Source organism: Trichomonas vaginalis, chromosome II (genome assembly GCF_026262505.1).
Source record: "Trichomonas vaginalis G3 chromosome II, whole genome shotgun sequence".
Classification (NCBI taxonomy): domain Eukaryota; phylum Parabasalia; order Trichomonadida; family Trichomonadidae; genus Trichomonas; species Trichomonas vaginalis.
In genome coordinates this window covers 7,873,236-7,895,727 of record NC_067204.1, presented here as the reverse complement: position 1 = coordinate 7,895,727, position 22,492 = coordinate 7,873,236, and the positions used below count along the sequence as shown (strand labels likewise).

Here is a 22,492-nt window from a genome sequence, read left to right as displayed (position 1 = left end):
TACAATGTGTGTGTAAAGAAAATACTTTATTTACTAGTTAAAAAATCATTTGGTATTGATCAAGTTATTTTTTCTGGATAAGATATTATATGGATAATTGGATAGAAAATACAATTATATAATCTTGTACCTGGTTTAATTAAGCTAATTGTCATCAGAAACTTGTAATTTTTATGAATTTCAGATTTTCTTTTCATTACTGCTTTTCTTAATAGGTCAATTTCTTATTTACGTTATAAAGTATGATATTTACAAATATCAAGTTATCGTGTTTTTTGAGAAATTATGAGAAACAAACAAAAATGAAAAAGATAGGAATAGCAATGAATAGTGATGTGGGTATAGAAAATGTAAGAGATATGAATGCAAAGCAATCAGTATTTAGGATATTGACCATAGATTTCGAAAAAAAATGCTGCATATTGAGCGAAAACTATGATTATATTATAAGGCTGTCATTTAAAGCATAATGAAACTATTCCCTTTTCATTTTAATCGAATAAGATAGTAAAGATTTTTGAATTAGCTAGAAACTGATGAGATGTTTTCACAAATCAGATTTTAATCTCTATAATGCATAATTCACTCAATATCTCAATTTTGATATTGCGAGATATTTTTGCTATCGGGTTTCGCAATTTTGACACAATAGCAAGAGGGTTCTTATAAGCATTATTATCAAACGTAGAATCTGAATATCATATCAGAAAATGTCGCAAATCTGACATTTACCCGACCAAATAGCAAAATAATTGAATACTTTTCGCAAAAACTTTAAAAATCGATAAAAACATGAAATATAGATATTAAAGAGACTTTTTATATAATATTCATAAAGATTTTCCAAAAATATGATACCGCAAAATTAAAAAAGTGACGTCTTGAGTGGAGTCAAAGGTCGAAATTGCTAGCTAAATGTTTTTTTAGCGAAATTGCGTATTGTACGTTTTTTCGCAAAACGAACCCCTTATATGTAAATTAGTATTAACTTATTAATATTTATCAACTCCATGATTCAAATTTATTGATGTCAATAAAATTCATTTATATTATGAATATTAGACTATGTATGGTATGTGTGTTCTGGTAACATTAAAATCTCATATACTGGCAATTTGGCACTTTTTGTCACTTTTCATGAAATTTCAGATTTCCCGAACTCGATTTTAATAATTGTTTTAGAATGCTAATATAATGTATAATTTATTTATCCAATCAAAATTTAAAAAAGTTTCAGTATTTGCCATTTTAGACTTCAAGCTCGCGACACATTAACCGCTTTTAAAGGTACATTCACTAGGCGATAACAGTAAAATGGGATGAAAATAGGATAAATAGCATCCCTATATAGTGCCTAACAATATTTATACGGGCCAAAAAATTTGGCTAGAGATTTGGCGAGTTATAAAACTTAGAAAATTGAGAGGGATTTTTATTTTTGAATTTTTTTTGGAAAGTTAAAATTGCGATTAAAAATCGATTTCCAGGAGAACTAAGCATCTCATCATATATTTAAATCAATAAAAATATTAAATAATAGTTGAATAGTATAACAACGTGAAATTATGGCTGAATCTACAGAAAAAATGAACATATTTGACATTTTTGAAAATTCATACGTTAGATGGTGACAGACTCATAAACTATACTTTAGCTAAGATTGATATATGGTTTCAACAACACATGGTTAAAATCGTAAAAATATTTTAGATTTCAAAAAGATATATATGGTAATATAATGGAACAAAGTCAACAAATAGCATGTTAAATATGTTATAATTAACTTTTTATTAGATCCAATAGTAGATATCGAATGGTTTCCAGCTTTATGGTTAAATATTTTCTTTTCGAGCTTCTCTTTAACTGTTGTATTAAGGTTGTAAATTTTTGATGCTAGAAACTATGGAATCTTCTTTGCTGCTGCATTTTTCTTGAGAGTTCTTGCAATTTCGAATAGATCTGCGCATTGTATGAAATGGAGGCTTTAAAATATCTTGAAAACAGAATAGGACTGCTTTTCCAAAGGAATGCTTACTTGTAAATCAGAGAGTTTCAAAATTGACAGCAAGATTATCATCATAACTTTCGAGTTTGCTGCGAAAAAGGAAGACAAGTAATTAACAAATCATTTACTGTTGTTCATCAAAAGAAGAAAACTTTGATAACAACTAATGATGATAAAATCAAGCTATCTTTTAATATTTTAAATTGATAAGACATTCAAAATATTTGAATGGTTTAAAATATTTTCTTTTAATTTCTATAAGATATTATCATGATTATATAATAAAATTTAAATTTTTATTCAAAAAGGCAATATTTCAAACTTTTAATTTCAAAAATCTTAATTCTGCAATAAGTGTATTTAATTGTAGCAAATTTAATGATCCTTCGTCATGCTTAGCAATTTGGAACTCATAAATTAATGATTTCTTCAAGTAAAATTCTGCATTATTTCAAAAGTCAATAATTCTCTAGTAACTTTTCTTCAAACCCTAACCATTATATTATATGTATAATGGAGAATAATTGCAAAGAAAGATAGCCGAATTTACTGGGTAGTTCTTGTGATGCGAAATAATTGCAAATTAACACCTAGTTTTAACAGCATCAATCTCTTTTTGCTCTCATTTAAATGCATTCGCACACTTTAATTTTGAAATATAAGAGTTTTGGAAATTATCAAATTTATCTGCTCAAATACTATAGATCTTCATAAGTGTTAATAGAATCATTAGCCTTACATATAGTGTTTAATATAATGATGCACATTATACTGGGATTCATTCCTTATTCATCTAGTTATTATAAGATTTACAACTCCATGAAAATTTAAAATTTTGTCAAAAATAGTGAATGTAGCTTTTGAGAAAATTTAACGTATTAAATAATCATCCCAGATAGCCAAAATGATATTATCTGTTGTAAACAGAAATTCATCAAAAGTGACACATCAGAAAAGCTAAAATATTGAATTTTTGGAACTTTTGATAGAGCACGTTTTTAAATATTAATTCAAGTAAATGTATATTTTGTAAAGGTTCTTTTTAATAAAAAAATAAAATTTTGAAGAAGAACACAAAATCTTCTGAAAAATAATATCACATAAACTCATATTATTTTCTAATATATAACTATTTTATATAAAAATCAAATTCAATGATCTTAAAAGCGAAGGATAAACCTCAAAATTTACGAATATAATGAGTGGGAATATAATGCTTATCTATCATAAAACCATATGAAATATCAATTTTTGCTTTACGCCTAATTTTTGACGACAATTAGCAAAAAATGTTAAATGTTAACACTCAGTCCATTTGAATATGAAAAATAAAATTGACTTTGATTAAATGTTTTTATTTATCATGCAATTCTTCTTGCGACCAAAGATTTGAATAAAAGTTCAAAAAATAAGATAGCTTAAAAAATAATATACGGTAGTGTTTACTAATAGATGAATAGTATATAAATTCTATTAAAATGGATTTGATCCAAAAAAAATATAAAACCAAAAATAATTGTTATAATTTAAATGAAGAAGTAATTTAAAACGATTTTATTTATGATCAAATTTTATATATTTTTTTGGATCAAATCCATTTTAATAGAATTTATATACTATTCATCTATTAGTAAACACTACCGTATATTATTTTTTAAGCTATCTTATTTTTTGAAATTTTATTCAAATCTTTGGTCGCAAGAAGAATTGCATGATAAATAAAAACATTTAATCAAAGTCAATTTTATTTTCATATTCAAATGGACTGAGTGTTAACATTTAACATTTTTTGCTAATTGTCGTCAAAAATTAGGCGTAAAGCAAAAATTGATATTTCATATGGTTTTATGATAGATAAGCATTATATTCGTAAATTTTGAGGTTTATCCTTCGCTTTTAAGATCATTGAATTTGATTTTTATATAAAATAGTTATATATTAGAAAATAATATGAGTTTATGTGATATTATTTTTCAGAAGATTTCATTTTATATGCCTATGAGAAGTACTCTCAAAACTAACTTTTTCCTAATTATAATTAAATCTAGAATATTGTATTATGCTTAGTATTATTTCATTTTTCTCATTCAATTTAGAATTTACAAATGTCAAAAAATTGAGAGCTGTCACTTTTGATGAATTTCTGTTTATTACATATCAACCATCAAAAAATTCCGATTGATCTGAATTTCAATATTCTGACCAGGCTCACAGAATTTTTTTTCACTCATAAATGCAAAAATTCAGCCAACCTTGCCAACGCAGAGGCAACTTTCATTCCCCAAAGAAAAAATGGACTCCTGAAGAAGACCAGCTTCTAATGAATGCTGTTAAAAACTTTCCTGACATGAAATGGTCAAGTCTTGCCACACAAATTCCTGGACGAAATGGAAAGCAATGCAGAGAACGATGGTTCTATATGCTAAACCCTAGCAATGATAATTCCCCATGGACAAATGAAGAAGATCGCTTATTATTTTCTCTCCAAAAAAATTCACCTAACAACTGGGCTAAACATGCTACTTTATTGAAAGGACGTTCATCAATGGCTATAAAGAACCGTTGGAGATGGTTAAAACGTCATCATTTCAATCCGTCATTTTCTGAAAATACTGATTTACAAATAGCAAAAGCTGAAAAGGAAGATGCAGATGATTGGTCACCAAAACCCCTTTTCAGAAAGGCCACCATAGAATTACCACATCCACCTCAACTATTTATTGAAAAAGATCTCAATTATGACAGCTTCTCTTCTGGACATAACATTAAGGAGTTATTGTCCATTGCAAATATGCTTAACTAATCATTCAATTCAATCTTATTTTTATTTTTTTTGATATATTCAGAAATGTGTATTTATCTATACTCATACTGAATAGTAGCAGTTTAACCTTGTTTGTTATTAGTAAATCATAATTTAATAAATTTTTATTATATTTGTTCCTCTAATTATTGTTTAATCACATGTTTTCGTCATTTTATCCAAGGCTTATAGACGTCGCAGCGTTCTTGGAAATTCTTGATCATTTTGAATATCAAAATGAATTAATTAGCATATCATTTATTCTAATAAAACCCCATGGAAGTTTAATGAAATACTTTAACTTGGTAATGAATACCCAAGAAGATTTTTTTCTTCAAAACAAATGAGGTCAATATCCTGTAGAATCTCTCCGATTTATTGTAGGGAATATATGATTTTAGCATGCTTAATACCTATCCTGGCAGCTTTCGGTTATAATACTCTGATATCTTTTGCAAGTAAAAAACATTATCTTATTTTGCTTTATAACTTTGGAAACATATTATACTATATAGAGAATCAACAGACCTTTATTCACTATTGTGGCAAATCACTTTTATTTTTAGAAATAAAACGTTTCTCAATAAATTTGCAAGTTGTGTTTATTTTACTTAATGGCAATGCAAGTTTGGTCTTTAGTGCACCCTTAACTTTTTAATTTTTTTTAATGTCTGACCAAGACAATCATCATGATAAGTATAGTGAATTCAGAAGTATCTACAAATACTACATCGATTCATATAATTCTTTATATTAGTTAAAAACGGAAAATGAAGAAGATTTAAACTCGATTTACAAAATGATCAAAACCGAATTGATTGATTCAAAGAAGCATTTTCCCCAACATATCGTAAATAGCATTTTATGCATTATTCCGTACAATAATCGCTATGCAAAGTCATTTTTATCTCTTGCAAAATTCTTATGCGATGATTATCAAATAACAAAGGTCAGAGGTATACCAACTATTTCTAACTACATTTTTTATAAAGAATATGGAATTAAATTATACAAATCTGATGATTTCGAAAAAATTAAATTAGAAAAACTTGATATTCATACAGAAAATACAATTTACAGAGCAATTATGTATAATGACTTGAAAGAATTCATCATATTCACTGAAAGAGATGGTTTTGATAAAAATCAAAAACTTAAAAGTCAATTATATCCATATTCTTCTGATGGATATTCATTACTTGAATTATGTTGTTATCATGGAGCAGTTGATTGTTTCAAGTTATTAAGAACGAAATTCAGCTCAGAAATAACTCAAATATGTCTACAACTTTCATTTTTAGGTGGAAATCCAGAGATCATGAGTGAATGTTTGAAATATAAAACACCAAATGAAAATTGCATGATATCTGCAATTATTTCACACAACATTGATTTTGTTTCATTCTTGATGAATGAATACAATTTAGAGATCGATTTAGATTATTGTGCACAGTATAATAATCTTGAAACCTTTTTAGTACATTTTGATAAAAATAATTATATCGACAAATGCTTAATTAACTCGGTGGTTTTTAATATTCCATCTCTTTGTGAATATTTCATTTTGCATGGTGCAAATATCCATCATCATAATTATTTTGGTTTGACATCTCTTCATTTTGCAGCATGTAACAATTGCTATGAAATAGCAAAACTTCTTCTTTCACATGGTGCAAATGCCAAAGAAAAAAATTATGAAGGAGTAACACCTCTTCATAGCGCTACAGTTAATGATAGTAAGGAAATAGCTGAACTTCTTCTTTCATATGGCGCTAATGTCAGTGAAAGAAAATATTCAGGAGGAACACCTCTTCATAGTGCGGCATATAATAATAGTAAAGAAGTAGCCGAAGTTCTTCTTTCACATGGTGCATATGTCAATGAAAAAGATAAGAGGGGCCAAACAGCTCTTCATCATGCAGCCAGCAATAATAGTAAAGAAACAGCACAAGTTCTTCTTTTGCATGGTGCTAATATCAATGAAAAGGATATATATGGAAAAACATCTCTTCATATTGCCACAGAGAATAATAATAATGAAATAGTCGAATTTCTTCTTTCACATGGTGCAAATATCAATGAAAAAGATAAATCTTAAAGAGCCGCTCTTCATATTGCATCAAAGAAAAATTACAAAGAAACAATTGAACTTCTTCTTTCATATGGTGCAAATATCAATGAAAAAGACAACAATGGAAAAACATCTCTTCATATTGCAGCATATCAGAATAGTACTGAAATAGTCGAAGTTCTTCTTTCACATGGTGCAAATATCAATGAAAAAGATAAATCTCAAAGAACCGCTCTTCATGATGCAGCATATGCAAATAATAAAGAAACTGCCGAAGTTCTTATTTCACATGGTGCAAATATCAATGAAAAAAATTTTAAAGGAGAAACACCACTTAATTTTGCTAAATCCCAGAATAACAAAGAAATAATTGAACTTCTTATTTCTTATGGTGCTTCATTTTGATTATTGCCACATTACAAGGTATCAGTAATTTAAATCCAATAACAATATGAGATCTGCTCTTCTCGATTAACAGCCCTCAATTAATTGAATATATAAACTAATTTTGATAAGAATAAAAGAAGAAATTTTACATATTTTTGTGGAATTTATCAATTTTTTTTATTTTATTGATTAATTCGGCAAAACTAGTCGTGAACATCACATATGAAACAAAATAATTAAGATTCTTATTGCTCTTATGTGAGAAATCATAAATAAAAACGAAATTCGAAAAATGTTCTGACCAAATAGTGTAAATAGTATAATTTCATACTATTTGTTACATTCTCATCATCCAAATAAAACATATTTCAGATTTTTGTGCGCTAAAAACATCTTTTCTAATCAAAATTTGAAAATTTCATATTTGATTGAAGGAAAGTAACGATGAAAGTTGACAGATTTATACAGACAAAAACAAGTATATATAATATAACGCACTTTGAAGAAATTTTCTTCAAAGAAAATTTTTTCTAAAATCTATAAAAACAAATTTTCTGAGAGTTCACTTTTCTATGCGAGATCGTCAACATCTACTGGCACAGATGTGGCGAGGAAATCAGCCCTTGTAGTTGGCTCGACTCTAGTAGCAAATTCGGAATTAGAAGGGAATATGAACTTGTTTGTTGCATATTTCGTAATTTTGCTAATTTCGACTTGAGGCTGGGTTTCTGAAGACCAGCCAAGCTCGCTTTCTATTGCATTGACTACATCATCGCATTCTCCGAGTAACTCAGCAGAAAAATGACCTTTGACAGTCGCTCTATTAATTAATATGGAAGGCGTGTTTCTCATCATCCTAGGGATATCAGAGACAGGAGCCACACGAAGAGATGTACCTATAACCAGCAAAAGATCGGCCTCTCTTGCATCATTTTCTAATTCGAAGTCATTCAAGTTAACTGATTGCCCGAAGAAAACTATTCCTGGCTTGATGGCACCTCCACAGAAGATGCATCGAGGAACTTCACCTTTTTCTACGGAATCTCGAATGTCTTCGATTGTATGAAGAGCATCACACGTCATACAATATGATTCTCTCCATGATCCATGAACACATCTTAAATGCTCGGGAAGAATGCCGACATCGAGAGCATCTACGTTCTGCGTGTACAATCTAAGCAATTTTCCACGCTTTTCAAGGTTTTCGAGGAAATAATGCGCTTGGGAATGGCGCGGATATCTTTCTGGGAAAATTGTATGGGCAAAGCGCCAGAAGACTGATGGATCATCCATAAAAGTATCTAAATCGAAGACTTGGCAAGGATCTTCGAAGGCGCCTTCCTTGGCAATCGAATCATATAAGCCTCCCGGGGATCGGAAGTCAGGTCCGACGCTTCCGCCTGCACCAAGAATTACTACAATCTTGGAAGCTTGGTCTATCAGCCTGATTATTGAGTCAAAGTCCTTACAAATGGGCTTGAATATTGGCTGGAACCTTTTGCCCCCATGATAGGTAAGATCGTAGAGTTTTTTCCACAAGATATCTTCATTGTCAGGTAACTCCCCAACGTCTCGGTTCAAGAGCGAGGATAGGAGTTCCTTTGGGTCAGAGCGACATTCCAGCCCGTTAAAAACCAAAGAGCTGTGGTACTCTTGGGATACCGGTCTTCTCATCGCCATTAGACACAGTTGGTCCATCAAACAGACATTCTCAATTTTTCACTCATACCCGCGAAAAATTGAATACATTTTATACGTTAGGAAAATATTTTACCTTAATATTGCTTAACTATACGTATATAGTAGATCTAGTGAGAAAATATCGTTTAAAATTTCCCGCCATTCTCATAACCGAAACGATAATTATCTGACCATTTAGTGAACTAAGGTTGTTTTTTTTCGAAAAATAGAATTAGATATAGGAATTGAAGTCTGATTTAATATCCAATCCTATCCGAATGCCCCTCAAATTTTTTTTGAAGAATCTTCAAACTCACCGATTACTAATAAAAAGCTAATATTTCGTGACACCTTATCATGAGTGTTCAGATGTGCATTCTAAACTTTTGTTCCGTTGTAATTTTCTTAATTTTTTTCAGATTGAACGATACTGTATGAGTTATATTGGGTATCTCATATGCACTTGAGGAATTTATGAGCAATGCATAAATTATGAATGTTCTCCGGTGAATTATTTTTTTATAGTTTTTAATCCTTTCATTTTCACACTCTATGATAATAAGAAATATAATGTACTGTATGGAACTAAAGCAATGGACATCCAAATAGCTAATTCCATTCTATTTAGTAAAAAAATTAATAATTTCATGAGTCAGATTGCTACTTAGTGGCATTCATAGTATAATCACTAAAATATGATAGGTAATTGATTCATACACTAAAAAAATCATATAATTTATAAAGAATTGTGATTACCAGAATAAACCCGGGGATGATTAGCAAATCATCCAAAATTGTGAATATTATTTATATTAATACCAATTTGGGGGATCAAATGCAATAATTTTTGATTTTTCCATTAAAAATGCATCAATTTAGACAATTGGATGGAAATGTTAGCATAAATCATTGAAATTCATTAATGTAGACATTTGCTAGTCTTAAATTTATTCCAAAAAGATTGTTTTATCCTCAATGATTTGAAATTGTATTTCATATTATTGAAAGATATTTAATTATATGGAACAATATGATGGAATACACTAAACAAGCTATTGGTTACATTAAAACCATATGTTTCCATATATAAATATCAAGAAAAATGATTACAAAGTTATATACGTTTTTAAAATCTGTCACTTTCCCTTGAGATATGAGTCACCCAGAGGAAACGGAGTCATTGCTTGATGTGACTCTTAAAAAGTATCCAAAGGAATCTATGAAGAAGGTTTTCAACCTCAGATTATTTATTGTTACAAAAACTTCACCAGAACCTAAAAAAGAAAATATTTGCAACTACTTAAACAAATGGTGCGGACAATCTGAAGTCGATCCTATCCTTGGTATGTCATATTTATATCCAGGATGCACAATTCATCTTCTTCAGAGTAGTACTGAAAAAATGTTTACATTTTTAAGAGCATTAAAGACAGATAAAGATGTTCATGAGTTATGGCCAATCAAAATCCTTCTTTCGACAGATAATGTTCCACCAGACACATTCAAATTTTATCATATTGTCCAAATAGAAACCCTTAAACAAGATTCATTTACAGCAAATGCACCAATTGAAATATCTATTGCAGAAGTATATAATGCATTCCTGTCTTTAACTGAATCTCTCAGTTCAATGGGTGATCAAAAGCGCAAAGACGCTCTTGAGAACCTCCTTCGTGAATATAATATATTTTTACCAGCCGACTTTAGAGTACTCGGATTTGCTGAAAATAAGGAAGTTTGTTTGCTTGATGAATACCTCGAAATATTTGATAGCCCTGTTACATGGTCTCCAGCTCTTGAAACATCATGGCCACCGCCTAAGCGCCATGACCTTAAGGATATTGAGTTCATCTCAGAAGTTGATAGCGATGAACAAAAGGCAGGTCAGTAATTTCATTGGTTTTAATTATAAATATTTCAGTATTATTTATAAATTATTAAATTTTCTTTACTTTTCATAATCTAATTTCATTCAAGTAATTTTCTATTGATTTCTTAATAAACAACATGATCTGACATCAGGTATAACTAAAAAATACCATTTCAGTTATTAAACACACAATAACAGAGATATTGCTTTAATCATTTCACGATGTAAAATCCACATAAGAAAAAATTATGGAAAATTCTTACCATTAATCTTTTTTTAGAAGCTATGGAGGAATCCTGTTGCAAGTTTGATTTCTTCCTCCAGACAGGGAAAGTGCATGCCGTGGAAGTTCTAATCACATGATTGTATTTTGAATAGGCAGGAAATATCGATATGACTAATCAAATTTTCCAAGATAGAATCAATATTCAAATCTCTCTCATATCAATCAATTTTGTCACTTTTTTCACCAAGAAAAAAATGAAGGCATCAATTGATTCAGTCCAATTATATATGAATAAAGGGAATTTCGATATATCACTATTAATAATAGATCAGATTGCAAAAGAATCAGAACTTACTGAAGAAGTTCAAAATTTCAAAATTGAATGCTTGTATTCTCTTCATAGATATCTAGAAGCACATGAATTAGCCAGTAAATATGCTGAAGAAGGAAACGAAAGTCAAAATCTTACATTTTTAAGAGGATTAATATGCTTTGCATTAGAATTATATGAAGAGGCCGCATCTCACTTTAAGATAAATAAACAATGGTCTCGTTGGGTTACTAAATCGAACTTGATGCATCAAATTTCAAGGAAAGATGTACAACCAATAATGTTTAGTGCAGAGCCAAAGCTTTATGAAAAAGATTCATATTCACTTTCATGGTCACAAACAGAAAATGAAGTTATTTTATCAGTAATAATTCCAAACATTGTACCAAGCCAAATTAAAGTACAAAGTTTTCAACGATCACTTGATATAACAATTACAAATGGAATAAAAACAATAGAATCTATTGCTGTTGATCTTGAAAAAGAAATTTTAACTAGAAATACCTCATTCAACGTATATCCTGATAGAATCGATTTCATTTTACAAAAAGCTGTTTCAGGACAACTCTGGAACTTCGAACCGAAGCAAAACGAACCAGAAATTACAATGGATACAATTCTGGCAGAATTATCAACCTTATCTAATCCATCTCACGATGAGGCAGCTGCAGGTTTCCAAAATATGCTTAAATCTACAAATGCTGATTACACTTCTTCAGATGATGAAAATGATTATTCTGATCAAATTCCTGAGCCTAAATCAGACGATGTTAATATTGCTTAGCTGAAGTATGTTCTGTTTGTTTGTTGTTTTTATTTGATTTTATATAAATATTTGTAATTATGAATTATGTTTTGTATTTTTCTGTTGTTCTTTGCTTTAGCATACTATAGACATTATAAGTATCTATTTTAATGAAAGATGGATGATGATTATTTAACGATTATTCCCAAAAAAGTGACGAATGGCCTTCCTTTCTAAATGTCTGCTCCAATCGTTATTGATGCTAAGGGACATATCCAAGGCCGTCTCGCCGCCGCCGTCGCCAAGCAGCTCCTCAAGGGTCGCAAGGTTGTCGTTGTTCGCTGCGAAGAAATCGAATTGAACGGCCAGCACAAATTCACAGTCCACACCTACGAACGCTTCCTCAACAAGACAACAAACTCCAACCCACGTGATGGTCCATTCCATCAGCGTGCTCCACACGAGATTTTCGCTCGTGCCGTCCGCGGAATGATCCCATACAAGACACACCGTGGTGCTGATGCTTTCGCTAACCTTCAATGCTACGAAGGTATCCCAGCTAAGTATGTCTCCTACAAGCGCCTTGTTATCCCACACGCTCTCCGCTGCGTTTCCATCCACACAGACCGCCCAACAACAAAGCTCGGAAGACTCTCCACAACAATGGGTTGGAAATATGGCAACGTCGTTGCTCAACTCGAAGAACAGCGCAAGGCTGAATCAGCCAAGTACTTCGAAGCTAAGAAGGCTGCTCAGGACAAGAGAGCCGCTGCCATCGAGAAGGTTAACAAGCAACTCGGTGCTCAGGCAGTCAAATTCCTTGAAACCTTCCAGGAATAAATTGATTGTTTTTCTTTTATAAATTTTGGACTTCAAAAAAACATATATTCATCATGCTCATATCAATTTCTTTCCCAAATTCTACGTTCAGCATGTTTTCATAATATTTGATAAAATTTCATCAAAAAAAGAGTTGAGATAACAGCAAATTTATATCGTAATTCGAGTTTAAGATATCATGGTAAATCTGAAATCAATATAATATTTAAGTATGATATCCAAAATCTCTTCTTTTTGTTTTTTTTTTGACGTCAAATCTGACAATATAGAAATCATATGTTTTTTATCCTTTCATCACATTCTTTTTCATTTCCTGAAACATGCTATTTCCACCCATCATTCCCAGCTCCTGTCCCTAACATGACATTGCGCCATGTTGAATTAATGACGAGACATGGAGAAAGAACTCCACACGGCTCTTACGAATTATTGAAACCAAAAGACGATTGGGTTTGTGATTCAGATGATGCTATCTCGGGATACATTGATGCTTCTCCAGAAACACATTACAGAAGATACAGACAAGTTCAAGATCCCCGCTTTGTAGAAATCGGAACAAACTGCAGAGTTGGTGATCTAACAACCAATGGAATGAAACAACACTTCAATTTAGGACAAGCAGCAAGAAAACACTATGTTTCTGATTTGAAGTTCCTTCCTGAATATATGGATCCTTCTCAGTTTACATTCATCGCCTCTCCTTACGAACGAACTGTTAAGAGTGCCCAATCATTCCTAACAGGTTTGTATCCTCCTTTGAGCGACAATGAAGTTTTAAATATCCAAACCCCAACAGAATCATTTAATTCATTAATTCCAGGCTCTTGCAGTGAGTCAGATAAGGCTCAAACAGAATTTGCTCAACTAAATTCAACAAAAGAATACGTCAATACGAATTGGGAGCCATTGAAGGAAATTGCAGCTAAAGGTAAAATCAAAAAGAGTTTCAACAAGCTTTACAGTATCTGTGACTGGATTGTTGCTCAAAAATGCGGTCAATCAAATCTTCCTGACTTTTTCACCGACGAAATCTTTGAACACTGCCAGAAAGTTGAATCATTTTATACATTCGACATATACGCATATAAGCGCGAGCTCGCAATCTCTCCAACTCTTAGACAAATCTTCAAAGTTACCGATCAAATCATCAGTGGACAATCGGAGATCAAATTTGTACTCTTCAGCTCACATGATTTAACAATCGGTGCTTTCATGGGCTTCTTAGGCATCAAAAAAGAAATTGGACCGCCATACGCTTCTGCCTTCTTAATGGAGCTTTACCAGGATCAAATTGGCGATATGTACATAAGGTTTATCTATAATGGAGAACCTCTTACTCTTCCTGACTTCGGAGCTGAACTTATCAGATATGATAGGTTCAGAAGTTGGGCAGAACCACTTATTCAACATTGCTTCGCCACACGAGTTTAATTAACTTTTGTTATTAGTGTCTAAATATTACATTTTTAGAATAAATATTTTAATTTTAGTTTTCAATCATTTTTATTAAATACATGTAACATATTCCCCTTGAACATTTATAAAACAAATAACTAAAGTAGATTTATATCAATTAATTTCAAATTTAGATATAATTTTCACCAATCATTGTAAATTACCTTATATTTATATCCTTTGCTCAAGAGAAGCCAATCTTACTATTAAAAAGAAAGTTTGAATTTAAGAATATAAAATAACAACAAAATAACACATTTTATTTAGAAGCTCTAAGATAAGCTTTTACAATTGGACGATCAATATCTTGGAGGAAGCGAACTTTTCCTTCTTGGATTAATAATCTTTCATCTAATCTTTTCATTGCTGAAGTTAGAACGCGGAGTTGCTGCTGAATAGTATTAAGTGAAGATAGTACATCTCCACCATCAAAATCTTCCTCATTTTCCTTGCTCTGATACCAAACACAAATTTTGCGATCATCGCCACATGTTGCAAAGTGTTTGCCATCAGAACACCATGTAACATTGTTAACACCAGAATCATGCTGCTGGAATGAAGTTATGATGTCTGATGATTTCAATGACCATAATCTAACAAAACCATCTTTGGAAACTGTTAGATAGTCGTCTGTATTAGGATTGAACGAGACTCTGGTGATTCCTTCGCAGTGAGCTCTCTGACGGCGAACAATGTTTGTTGTCCTTAAATCGAACATTCTGATCTTGTTATCATTAGAACTTGCGGCGAGACAAGATCCTAAGTGATGGAATGAAAGAGAAGATATATCTGTCTCAGTACGGGTTGAGATTTTTTGCGCTGCTTTGCCTGTTCTTTGATCATAAATAATAATGTTTCTATCGTTTCCGGCCATTGCTACGAGATCTCCGTGGACTTGGACGTCATTAACCCAGCCATTAATTCCGTTCATAATTAATAAACGTTCGCATTCTTTGGCATCCCAAAGAATAACGGATCCGTCATGAGAACCTGTAGCAATTTTAGACGAATCTTGAAACCATGATACGCATGATACACTTTGTTTATGCGTTTTAGTTGTAAAAATTGTTTCTTTTGTAGAAAAATTCCATAACTTTGTTGTTCTGTCTGTTGAAGCTGTGGCAAATAATGTACCATCTGGAGAAATTTTAATATCTGTAATAGGAGATTCGTGCGCTTCGATTATATCGTTATCTTGGTTTTCTCTGTCAAATATTCCAATTGTATGATCATCTGAAGCTGTCATAATGATCTTCATGTCATTTGAAACTGCCACACTATTGATTGGCTTGGTATGCCGCCTTATTTGATAATCAAGTTTCCACATTTTTGTTTTACTTGATTGTTGTACGTTTAGGTCACTTTTTTCCCCTCTCCCTTTCAAAGTCACTGACCGAAACATGGAATAATTAAGCATATTTAATACATGACTTTGCAGAATGTCTATTATAATATAACACAAAGCATATATTCTCAATTATGGAATCATTTGTCTCAAGCAAAGAAAATTGGAGAAACAACTCTTCATACTGCAGTATCTTTTAAAGGATATGAATTTCTTCTTTCGCATGGTGCCAATGTTAATGCAAAAGGTAAAAAACAACAGCCTGCTCTTCATTTGGCAGTAAAGGAAAATAAGCTTCGATTCTTATTTATGATTCAAATAATGCTCGACATCAGAAACAGAACTAATCATTTGATAGGGATTAACATCTTTCCGTCAAATACTAGACCGTTTCGCTCGCCTGACAAAAAATCAGAAAAATGTGAATTTCTTATTTCATTTACTGAAATTAGTTACTATTAAATGAATGCTATACTAAGTGATTGAAATGTTTTATGTTTGAGTGCCAAATATGAAGGTGAAAATTAAAGATTCCGGCATTTTTTTTCCAGGTCAAAAATTTTCATCCGATATTTGAAAATTAAAATGCATTATCTAAAGCAGAGCAATGTATCATATAGAATTATGGTAAATTTTGCATTGAAATACTCAAAAAAGTGTCTCTGCGGTTGTCAAAATGAATCAAGTAATCTTAGATAATCTCCTTAAGTACGAGCTCAAAATCAGAAGAAACAATGAGAATAACAGCCACCATATTGCCATTGAAACGATTAATCTCATTTTGGATGCAATTAAAAATGCAAAATCAAATGCAAACGTTGAAGACTTAATTCGTCGCATTACAGACAGACTTATCAAAGACTTCCCCAATGATACAATTATTAAGAACATTTGCTCTCAAGTTATCGTTAAACTTGAAGATTTTATAAAGGATTATCACCAAAGAAATACAAATACGAATGCTCAAATGAGAAAGAGCCACTCATTACTTCAAATCATCTCCGATTATACCAATTTTACAAGCAGTAATTCTGACGAACTTTTATCTTCTCACGAATTACCAGAAGATCTCAGCTATGTCATGAAATCTCAGCTTGAAGAACTCATGAACGATCTTTCCAACCCATACCCAGATATCGCAAAGAACGCAAGTGACTATCTTCACGCAAATGATGTAGTTTTGACAATTGGTCGGTCCGAGTCTGTTGCGCAGTTCATTGTATCAGCAAAATGCGAACTTACAGTCTTCATTCCACTCCGTGCTCCTAGAAACGACGGCATAGATATGGCCAATAAGATAAAGAATCTTCTTTCTACGAATAAGAGCAGTTCCAAGGTTAAAATCGTTGTTATTCCAGATGCTTCTGTCTTTGCTATCATTCCAAAGGTCAATGTCGTTCTTCTTTCCGCTAGAACTGTATTTGCTAATGGCGGAATCATCAGTTTCTCTCTTAGCCATGCTGCCGCACTCGCTGCAAGTAGATACTCAAAGACAGTCATCGCATTGTACTGGGAAATGAAACTTACATCAGATATGTATCATCCAGGTGAAACTTACGCGATTTTGAAGGATCCAAGACAGGTTATGGATGATGAAATAGTTGACCAGACTGATTCTACGATTATTTACCCAGATGGAGATTCTATTCCACCAGAACTTATTACATTGATGAAGAATGAGTCTAAGGCTCACGTTCCAACTGATGTGTTCTCCATTGTTCAGCAGAACTACTTCGTTGATGAATAATAAAGTAGAATATATTATTATTTCATCTAAAATATATTAATACTTATATTTAAACGTTTATGCTTTATAATTTTAGCCATTATTTCTTTTTTTTTAAACTCATTTTCCTACATAAAGTCTCCCTATCGTTTTTCTGCCTCAATATTGAGTGAAACTAAGGGTTTCGTTTTGCTAAAATTGTCACTTTTATAGCATATTTGTTTTTGGATGTTTTGCGAAACCAAAAAAAAAAACTATGATATACAATGTGTGTGTAAAGAAAATACTTTATTTACTAGTTAAAAAATCATTTGGTATTGATCAAGTTATTTTTTCTGGATAAGATATTATATGGATAATTGGATAGAAAATACAATTATATAATCTTGTACCTGGTTTAATTAAGCTAATTGTCATCAGAAACTTGTAATTTTTATGAATTTCAGATTTTCTTTTCATTACTGCTTTTCTTAATAGGTCAATTTCTTATTTACGTTATAAAGTATGATATTTACAAATATCAAGTTATCGTGTTTTTTGAGAAATTATGAGAAACAAACAAAAATGAAAAAGATAGGAATAGCAATGAATAGTGATGTGGGTATAGAAAATGTAAGAGATATGAATGCAAAGCAATCAGTATTTAGGATATTGACCATAGATTTCGAAAAAAAATGCTGCATATTGAGCGAAAACTATGATTATATTATAAGGCTGTCATTTAAAGCATAATAAAACTATTCCCTTTTCATTTTAATCGAATAAGATAGTAAAGATTTTTGAATTAGCTAGAAACTGATGAGATGTTTTCACAAATCAGATTTTTAATCTCTATAATGCATAATTCACTCAATATCTCAATTTTGATATTGCGAGATATTTTTGCTATCGGTTTCGCAATTTTGACACAATAGCAAGAGGGTTCTATAAGCATTATTATCAACGTAGAATCTGAATATCATATCAGAAAATGTCGCAAATCTGACATTTACCCGACCAAATAGCAAAAATAATTGAATACTTTTCGCAAAAACTTTAAAAATCGATAAAAATATGAAATATAGATATTAAAGAGACTTTTTATATAATATTCATAAAGATTTTCCAAAAATATGATACCGCAAAATTAAAAAAGTGACGTCTTGAGTGGAGTCAAAGGTCGAAATTGCTAGCTAAATGTTTTTTTAGTGAAATTGCGTATTGTACGTTTTTTTCGCAAAACGAAACCCTTAGTGAAACCCTATAAAAAACTTGAATAAGAGACTTTCCGAAGGAAAAGTATTTTTTTGTGATAATTTTTGAATTTCTAAGACAAATTCTCAATTTTACACATCAAATATGATTTCTAATTCATTAGCATACGGTTATTTATGATTCTAATACTGTTCGGCATTAAGGGTACACTTATATCACTTTCTGACATTCTCTCAATTTTTTTGACATATCTAACTTTATGTCTCAACTGCTGAGGTGAAAAGCTGATATTTTATAGTATTTTACTATTAAAACAAGGATTTGTTCATTTTATGAGAGCTTGTCAGAGAGTAGTATGTACACCCTTATATTATTTCAATTTATTAAAAAAAGATTTTTGATATATTTTGAAAAACTTCGAATTATTCGATTTTGCTCAGTTTCATATAAAATTATTGAAAATTAAATAGGAAAATACAACATTTACTCTATATATAAGTATATTACTCAATAACTTCTTGACTGCGCTGGGTATTAGGCTGCTGACCATCAGCTTGTTGGGTGGCGTCTGCAGTTTGCTCCTCAACTCCGTCGTTAATAAGGTATTTACCCATTTTTCGAATGGTTTCTTCGCCAAATTCTGAATGAAATCTTGCTCCGTATGATATTTCTATCTTTGGACATGCTTCTGATTCTATCTTCTTTTCTTTGAGATATTCCATTTTTGACCAAATATGAATTTGATCAGGCCAATTACCTATAATTTCGGAATCTTTCTCGACACCAGCATTTTCTAACAACTGCCAGCATTGGTCAAGATCCATTTTTCCGTTTTTGAAGTATAATGCAATAAAGATAAACGTTAATATGCCATATTTCTGTTTTTCAAGTGTAGTGAAAGGAATTGGGGCTTCTTCAGGGTAGTTCTTATCTCTGATTAAGAAAAGCTTTGAACTTGTACCTTTCTTTCCCTCAGGAACATATTCATGGATTTTTAGACCGAGAGTTTCTTGTAACATGGCTGAAGCCCTCTTAACGACGTTATTTTTTTTAGAGTCGACACTTTTATTCATAACAGTTTTTAATTGTGCTCTTTTAACGGAAAGTCTTTCACGATTTTTATACAAGAAAAACCTGGCAACACGGCTGGTTTCCTGATCATCGCCATGACGTTGTTCTTCATCGCCTTGATCTCCACGATCTTCGTATGCATCCGAATCGCTCATACTTAAAAAGTGACAGTTCCATTTCAGGAATAATCTCGATAAAAACATACACTTGTAAACAATGATATCAGAATGATTCTGATTATATAACAACGGAATATTACCTATTAACGCATATTCCAAAACCATTGCTTTGTGTTTACAAGTTATATTTTTCCTTGACTCACAAATGACAATATAATACCATTTAGAACGATTTCAGAAGGAACAGGATTCCTTAAAGATCAAAGATTTAAATCGATGGCGCCAATGTACATGGGTGAGTAAAAGAAGTTGGAATAACTCCGCTTATGTTTGCACTGGAAAATAGATACCGCTTACTTCTTGAGTTTTTCGAATATATGTAATAGAAATTTATATTCCCAAAGGTGCAGCTATATATACAAGGGATAGCGAACACATAGCTTCTTTCCATTCAAAAGCTATTTCTGATTCAAATTGTTTTGCATCATTGAAGAATCATAAGAGATATCTGAAATTAAAAGGTATAGGATCAATGGAATTTTCAGCTCTTATGTGCCTTCTCCTTATATAAACAAATTTAATTTAATATTAGCCATTTTTGTAATGCTTCTGGCCACCACATTTTTCTATATCAAGAAAATAGTTTTCTTCACTATTTCGTTCCAAAACATTCATTATTTTGCCGAAATTCTGCGTCAAAATCATAAAATGTTTTTTTCTTTATTTTTAGCATCAACTCTATCAGAAACAGGAGACAAAATCCTAAAAGAATCTTCTGATATAAACAATACTATTACAAATCAAACAGAAACAATCAATAAAACGTTATCAAACGAAAATGAAAATCAAAACGTTTCAAATATAACAAATAATAGCACTTTAGTAACAGAAAACAACAGTACATCAGAAAACACAACCAATACAACTTCAATCATTACAGATGACGAAGAGGAAGGAGAAGATGATATCAAAAAGAAAGAAAAATTAATGGCAGAAAAAGATATTGAGAGGATTCGTAGAATGCATCATATGGGCGATTTTGATGAAGACAGGCCTGAATGTATTGGAAATAATTCTTATCCAAATCGTGTTGGCGATAAATACATATGCACATGCAGAAATGGATACTTTGGCAAGGAGGGCGACGTTAATGGAACAGATTGCTGGACTTGCAAACCATTTTGTCATACACTCGCTAAATGCGTGGCTGAAAATACATGCAAATGTCATGATGGATTGCTTGGTGATGGATACAGTTGCTATCCACCAGCACCTTCAATCAAAAATATAATTACTCCATCTTCTGGAATTCATCCGATTCATGTTATTGTGGAATACACTGAAGTTTCGAGCTTTGAACCATATATGGCTTTTTGCAAATTCGATGAATTAATCTCAGGTGCTCAAATTTTTAAGAACAAATCCATAGCTTGCCTACAACCACAACTATCAGGAACATGCCACCTTTCGATTTCTTTTGACGGACAACATTTTTCGGAAAGCCAAAAATATTCATATGTTTCAACTCTTACAGCACAAAAAATAGATGCACAGCCTTTTGATTTCTCAAAATATAGTCAGTTGTTTGCAATAATATCAATCGTTCTTACAATAACTGCTGCTTTAATTAAATTTAAAGGATTTTTCGGTTCTTCAAAGGCAATCTTTAGAGATCCACTAGGAGTGCCACAGGTTAAAGCTGACTAGATAGCTTTTGTTTTTGTTTTTATTATATTTTATTTATTGTTATTTTTAAAATTAAATGATCTTCTTTCTTGAGATTTATTCACTGTACAACAAGAAATTACACACTTATTTCGCGATTCTTAACCCGCATGACAAAATCTCAATAAAAAACATGATGAATTACCACCAACATCCAAATACTAATTGAAATGAGTAAAAAGCGTATTAAATAAAATCATATTAATAAATTTATTGATAAAGAAGGAGTTACCGTTATACAAACTTAAACAGAACCTGCGGACAAATTTTCAGCTTCTGGAGGATTATTGTTTTCTGGAGTTCCTGCCTTTTCAATAGAACTACTTTCAACATTTCCTTGACTTTCTGTGACAACTTGATCTTGTTTTTGTTCTGGGACCTTTATTGTTTGGGCTTGAATGTTTTCTACTTGTTTCTGTTCTTGCTTCTGAGCTTCTGTGGTTTCATCTGGAATAAAGAGGGAGATAACTATAATGGCTAAGGCAATAAAGATGCCCCTGCATAATTTCTGGTTAGCACGGAACCACTTGCAGCAGGAGCCGTTGCACTTCTTGCAGCAGCAGCATTTCTTGTACCATGGAAGGTTCTTAGCTGGAGATGGTGATGTTTGGCGGGAGGAGCTTTGGCTGGATGACATCCTAAGTGAAAAATAGTTTTCCGCCAAACCTAAGCGGTTTTTCACAAAATAAACGGACATGATTGAATAATGCGTAAACGGACATCCATCTTAAACGTATAAGGAATTTAATCTATCGGTATAATTTTGTAAAACCGTGAAGGTGATTGATGAAAGAGGTAGGGCAACGATAGGTCAAAAAGGCTTCTCTGATAGATTTCCTTGCCTTTTGGATATGCTATAATATATAGCCTAGCATGATAGGATAAAAAAAAAAAAAAAA

General features: G+C 31.6%; 13 protein-coding genes across 13 annotated transcripts, besides 4 other annotated features; 9 read left to right on the top strand and 4 right to left on the bottom strand.

Annotated features, from left to right (window-relative positions):
- Positions 1-1,283: 1,283 nt before the first annotated feature.
- Positions 1,284-2,867: a mobile genetic element.
- A 53-nt stretch (positions 2,868-2,920) lies between these two features.
- Positions 2,921-2,958: a mobile genetic element.
- Positions 2,959-4,121: 1,163 nt separating this feature from the next.
- Positions 4,122-4,158: a mobile genetic element.
- A 3-nt stretch (positions 4,159-4,161) lies between these two features.
- On the top strand, positions 4,162-5,363 carry TVAGG3_0504710 (RNA polymerase II transcription regulator recruiting protein; the record flags this gene model as incomplete). Its single annotated transcript, XM_001326495.2, has 1 exon — positions 4,239-4,808. The coding sequence occupies one exon, from the start codon at positions 4,239-4,241 to the stop codon at positions 4,806-4,808; it is 570 nt and encodes a 189-aa protein (XP_001326530.1).
- Positions 5,364-5,493: 130 nt separating this feature from the next.
- On the top strand, positions 5,494-7,408 carry TVAGG3_0504700 (spectrin binding; the record flags this gene model as incomplete). Its single annotated transcript, XM_001326494.1, has 1 exon — positions 5,608-6,906. One exon carries the CDS (start codon positions 5,608-5,610, stop codon positions 6,904-6,906), a length of 1,299 nt encoding a protein of 432 aa, XP_001326529.1.
- Positions 7,409-7,519: 111 nt separating this feature from the next.
- On the bottom strand, positions 7,520-9,342 carry TVAGG3_0504690 (NAD+ binding; the record flags this gene model as incomplete). The annotated part of the gene is made up of 1 exon (XM_001326493.2): positions 7,837-8,964. One exon carries the CDS (start codon positions 8,962-8,964, stop codon positions 7,837-7,839), a length of 1,128 nt encoding a protein of 375 aa, XP_001326528.1.
- A 750-nt stretch (positions 9,343-10,092) lies between these two features.
- On the top strand, positions 10,093-11,064 carry TVAGG3_0504680 (testis-expressed protein 47 family; the record flags this gene model as incomplete). Its single annotated transcript, XM_001326492.2, has 1 exon — positions 10,100-10,837. The coding sequence occupies one exon, from the start codon at positions 10,100-10,102 to the stop codon at positions 10,835-10,837; it is 738 nt and encodes a 245-aa protein (XP_001326527.1).
- Positions 11,065-11,291: 227 nt separating this feature from the next.
- TVAGG3_0504670 (SGT1-like protein family) lies at positions 11,292-12,183 on the top strand (the record flags this gene model as incomplete). The annotated part of the gene is made up of 1 exon (XM_001326491.1): positions 11,297-12,157. One exon carries the CDS (start codon positions 11,297-11,299, stop codon positions 12,155-12,157), a length of 861 nt encoding a protein of 286 aa, XP_001326526.1.
- A 126-nt stretch (positions 12,184-12,309) lies between these two features.
- Positions 12,310-12,986, top strand: TVAGG3_0504660 (universal ribosomal protein uL13 family; the record flags this gene model as incomplete). The annotated part of the gene is made up of 1 exon (XM_001326490.2): positions 12,356-12,958. The coding sequence occupies one exon, from the start codon at positions 12,356-12,358 to the stop codon at positions 12,956-12,958; it is 603 nt and encodes a 200-aa protein (XP_001326525.1).
- Positions 12,987-13,234: 248 nt separating this feature from the next.
- TVAGG3_0504650 (histidine acid phosphatase) lies at positions 13,235-14,428 on the top strand (the record flags this gene model as incomplete). The annotated part of the gene is made up of 1 exon (XM_001326489.2): positions 13,235-14,389. The coding sequence occupies one exon, from the start codon at positions 13,235-13,237 to the stop codon at positions 14,387-14,389; it is 1,155 nt and encodes a 384-aa protein (XP_001326524.1).
- A 25-nt stretch (positions 14,429-14,453) lies between these two features.
- Positions 14,454-15,745, bottom strand: TVAGG3_0504640 (WD40 repeat-like family; the record flags this gene model as incomplete). Its single annotated transcript, XM_001326488.1, has 1 exon — positions 14,673-15,671. One exon carries the CDS (start codon positions 15,669-15,671, stop codon positions 14,673-14,675), a length of 999 nt encoding a protein of 332 aa, XP_001326523.1.
- A 94-nt stretch (positions 15,746-15,839) lies between these two features.
- Positions 15,840-16,220, top strand: TVAGG3_0504630 (proteasome regulatory particle assembly; the record flags this gene model as incomplete). Its single annotated transcript, XM_001326487.1, has 1 exon — positions 15,840-16,220. The coding sequence occupies one exon, from the start codon at positions 15,840-15,842 to the stop codon at positions 16,218-16,220; it is 381 nt and encodes a 126-aa protein (XP_001326522.1).
- A 105-nt stretch (positions 16,221-16,325) lies between these two features.
- Positions 16,326-17,581, top strand: TVAGG3_0504620 (translation initiation factor protein; the record flags this gene model as incomplete). Its single annotated transcript, XM_001326486.2, has 1 exon — positions 16,435-17,505. One exon carries the CDS (start codon positions 16,435-16,437, stop codon positions 17,503-17,505), a length of 1,071 nt encoding a protein of 356 aa, XP_001326521.1.
- Positions 17,582-18,876: 1,295 nt separating this feature from the next.
- Positions 18,877-18,911: a mobile genetic element.
- A 265-nt stretch (positions 18,912-19,176) lies between these two features.
- TVAGG3_0504600 (melanoma-associated antigen MAGE antigen family) lies at positions 19,177-20,067 on the bottom strand (the record flags this gene model as incomplete). The annotated part of the gene is made up of 1 exon (XM_001326485.2): positions 19,182-19,904. The coding sequence occupies one exon, from the start codon at positions 19,902-19,904 to the stop codon at positions 19,182-19,184; it is 723 nt and encodes a 240-aa protein (XP_001326520.1).
- Positions 20,068-20,564: 497 nt separating this feature from the next.
- TVAGG3_0504590 (growth factor receptor domain family) lies at positions 20,565-21,576 on the top strand (the record flags this gene model as incomplete). Its single annotated transcript, XM_001326484.1, has 1 exon — positions 20,577-21,575. One exon carries the CDS (start codon positions 20,577-20,579, stop codon positions 21,573-21,575), a length of 999 nt encoding a protein of 332 aa, XP_001326519.1.
- A 208-nt stretch (positions 21,577-21,784) lies between these two features.
- Positions 21,785-22,235, bottom strand: TVAGG3_0504580 (uncharacterized protein; the record flags this gene model as incomplete). The annotated part of the gene is made up of 1 exon (XM_001326483.1): positions 21,838-22,230. One exon carries the CDS (start codon positions 22,228-22,230, stop codon positions 21,838-21,840), a length of 393 nt encoding a protein of 130 aa, XP_001326518.1.
- Between the last annotated feature and the right edge of the window lie 257 nt (positions 22,236-22,492).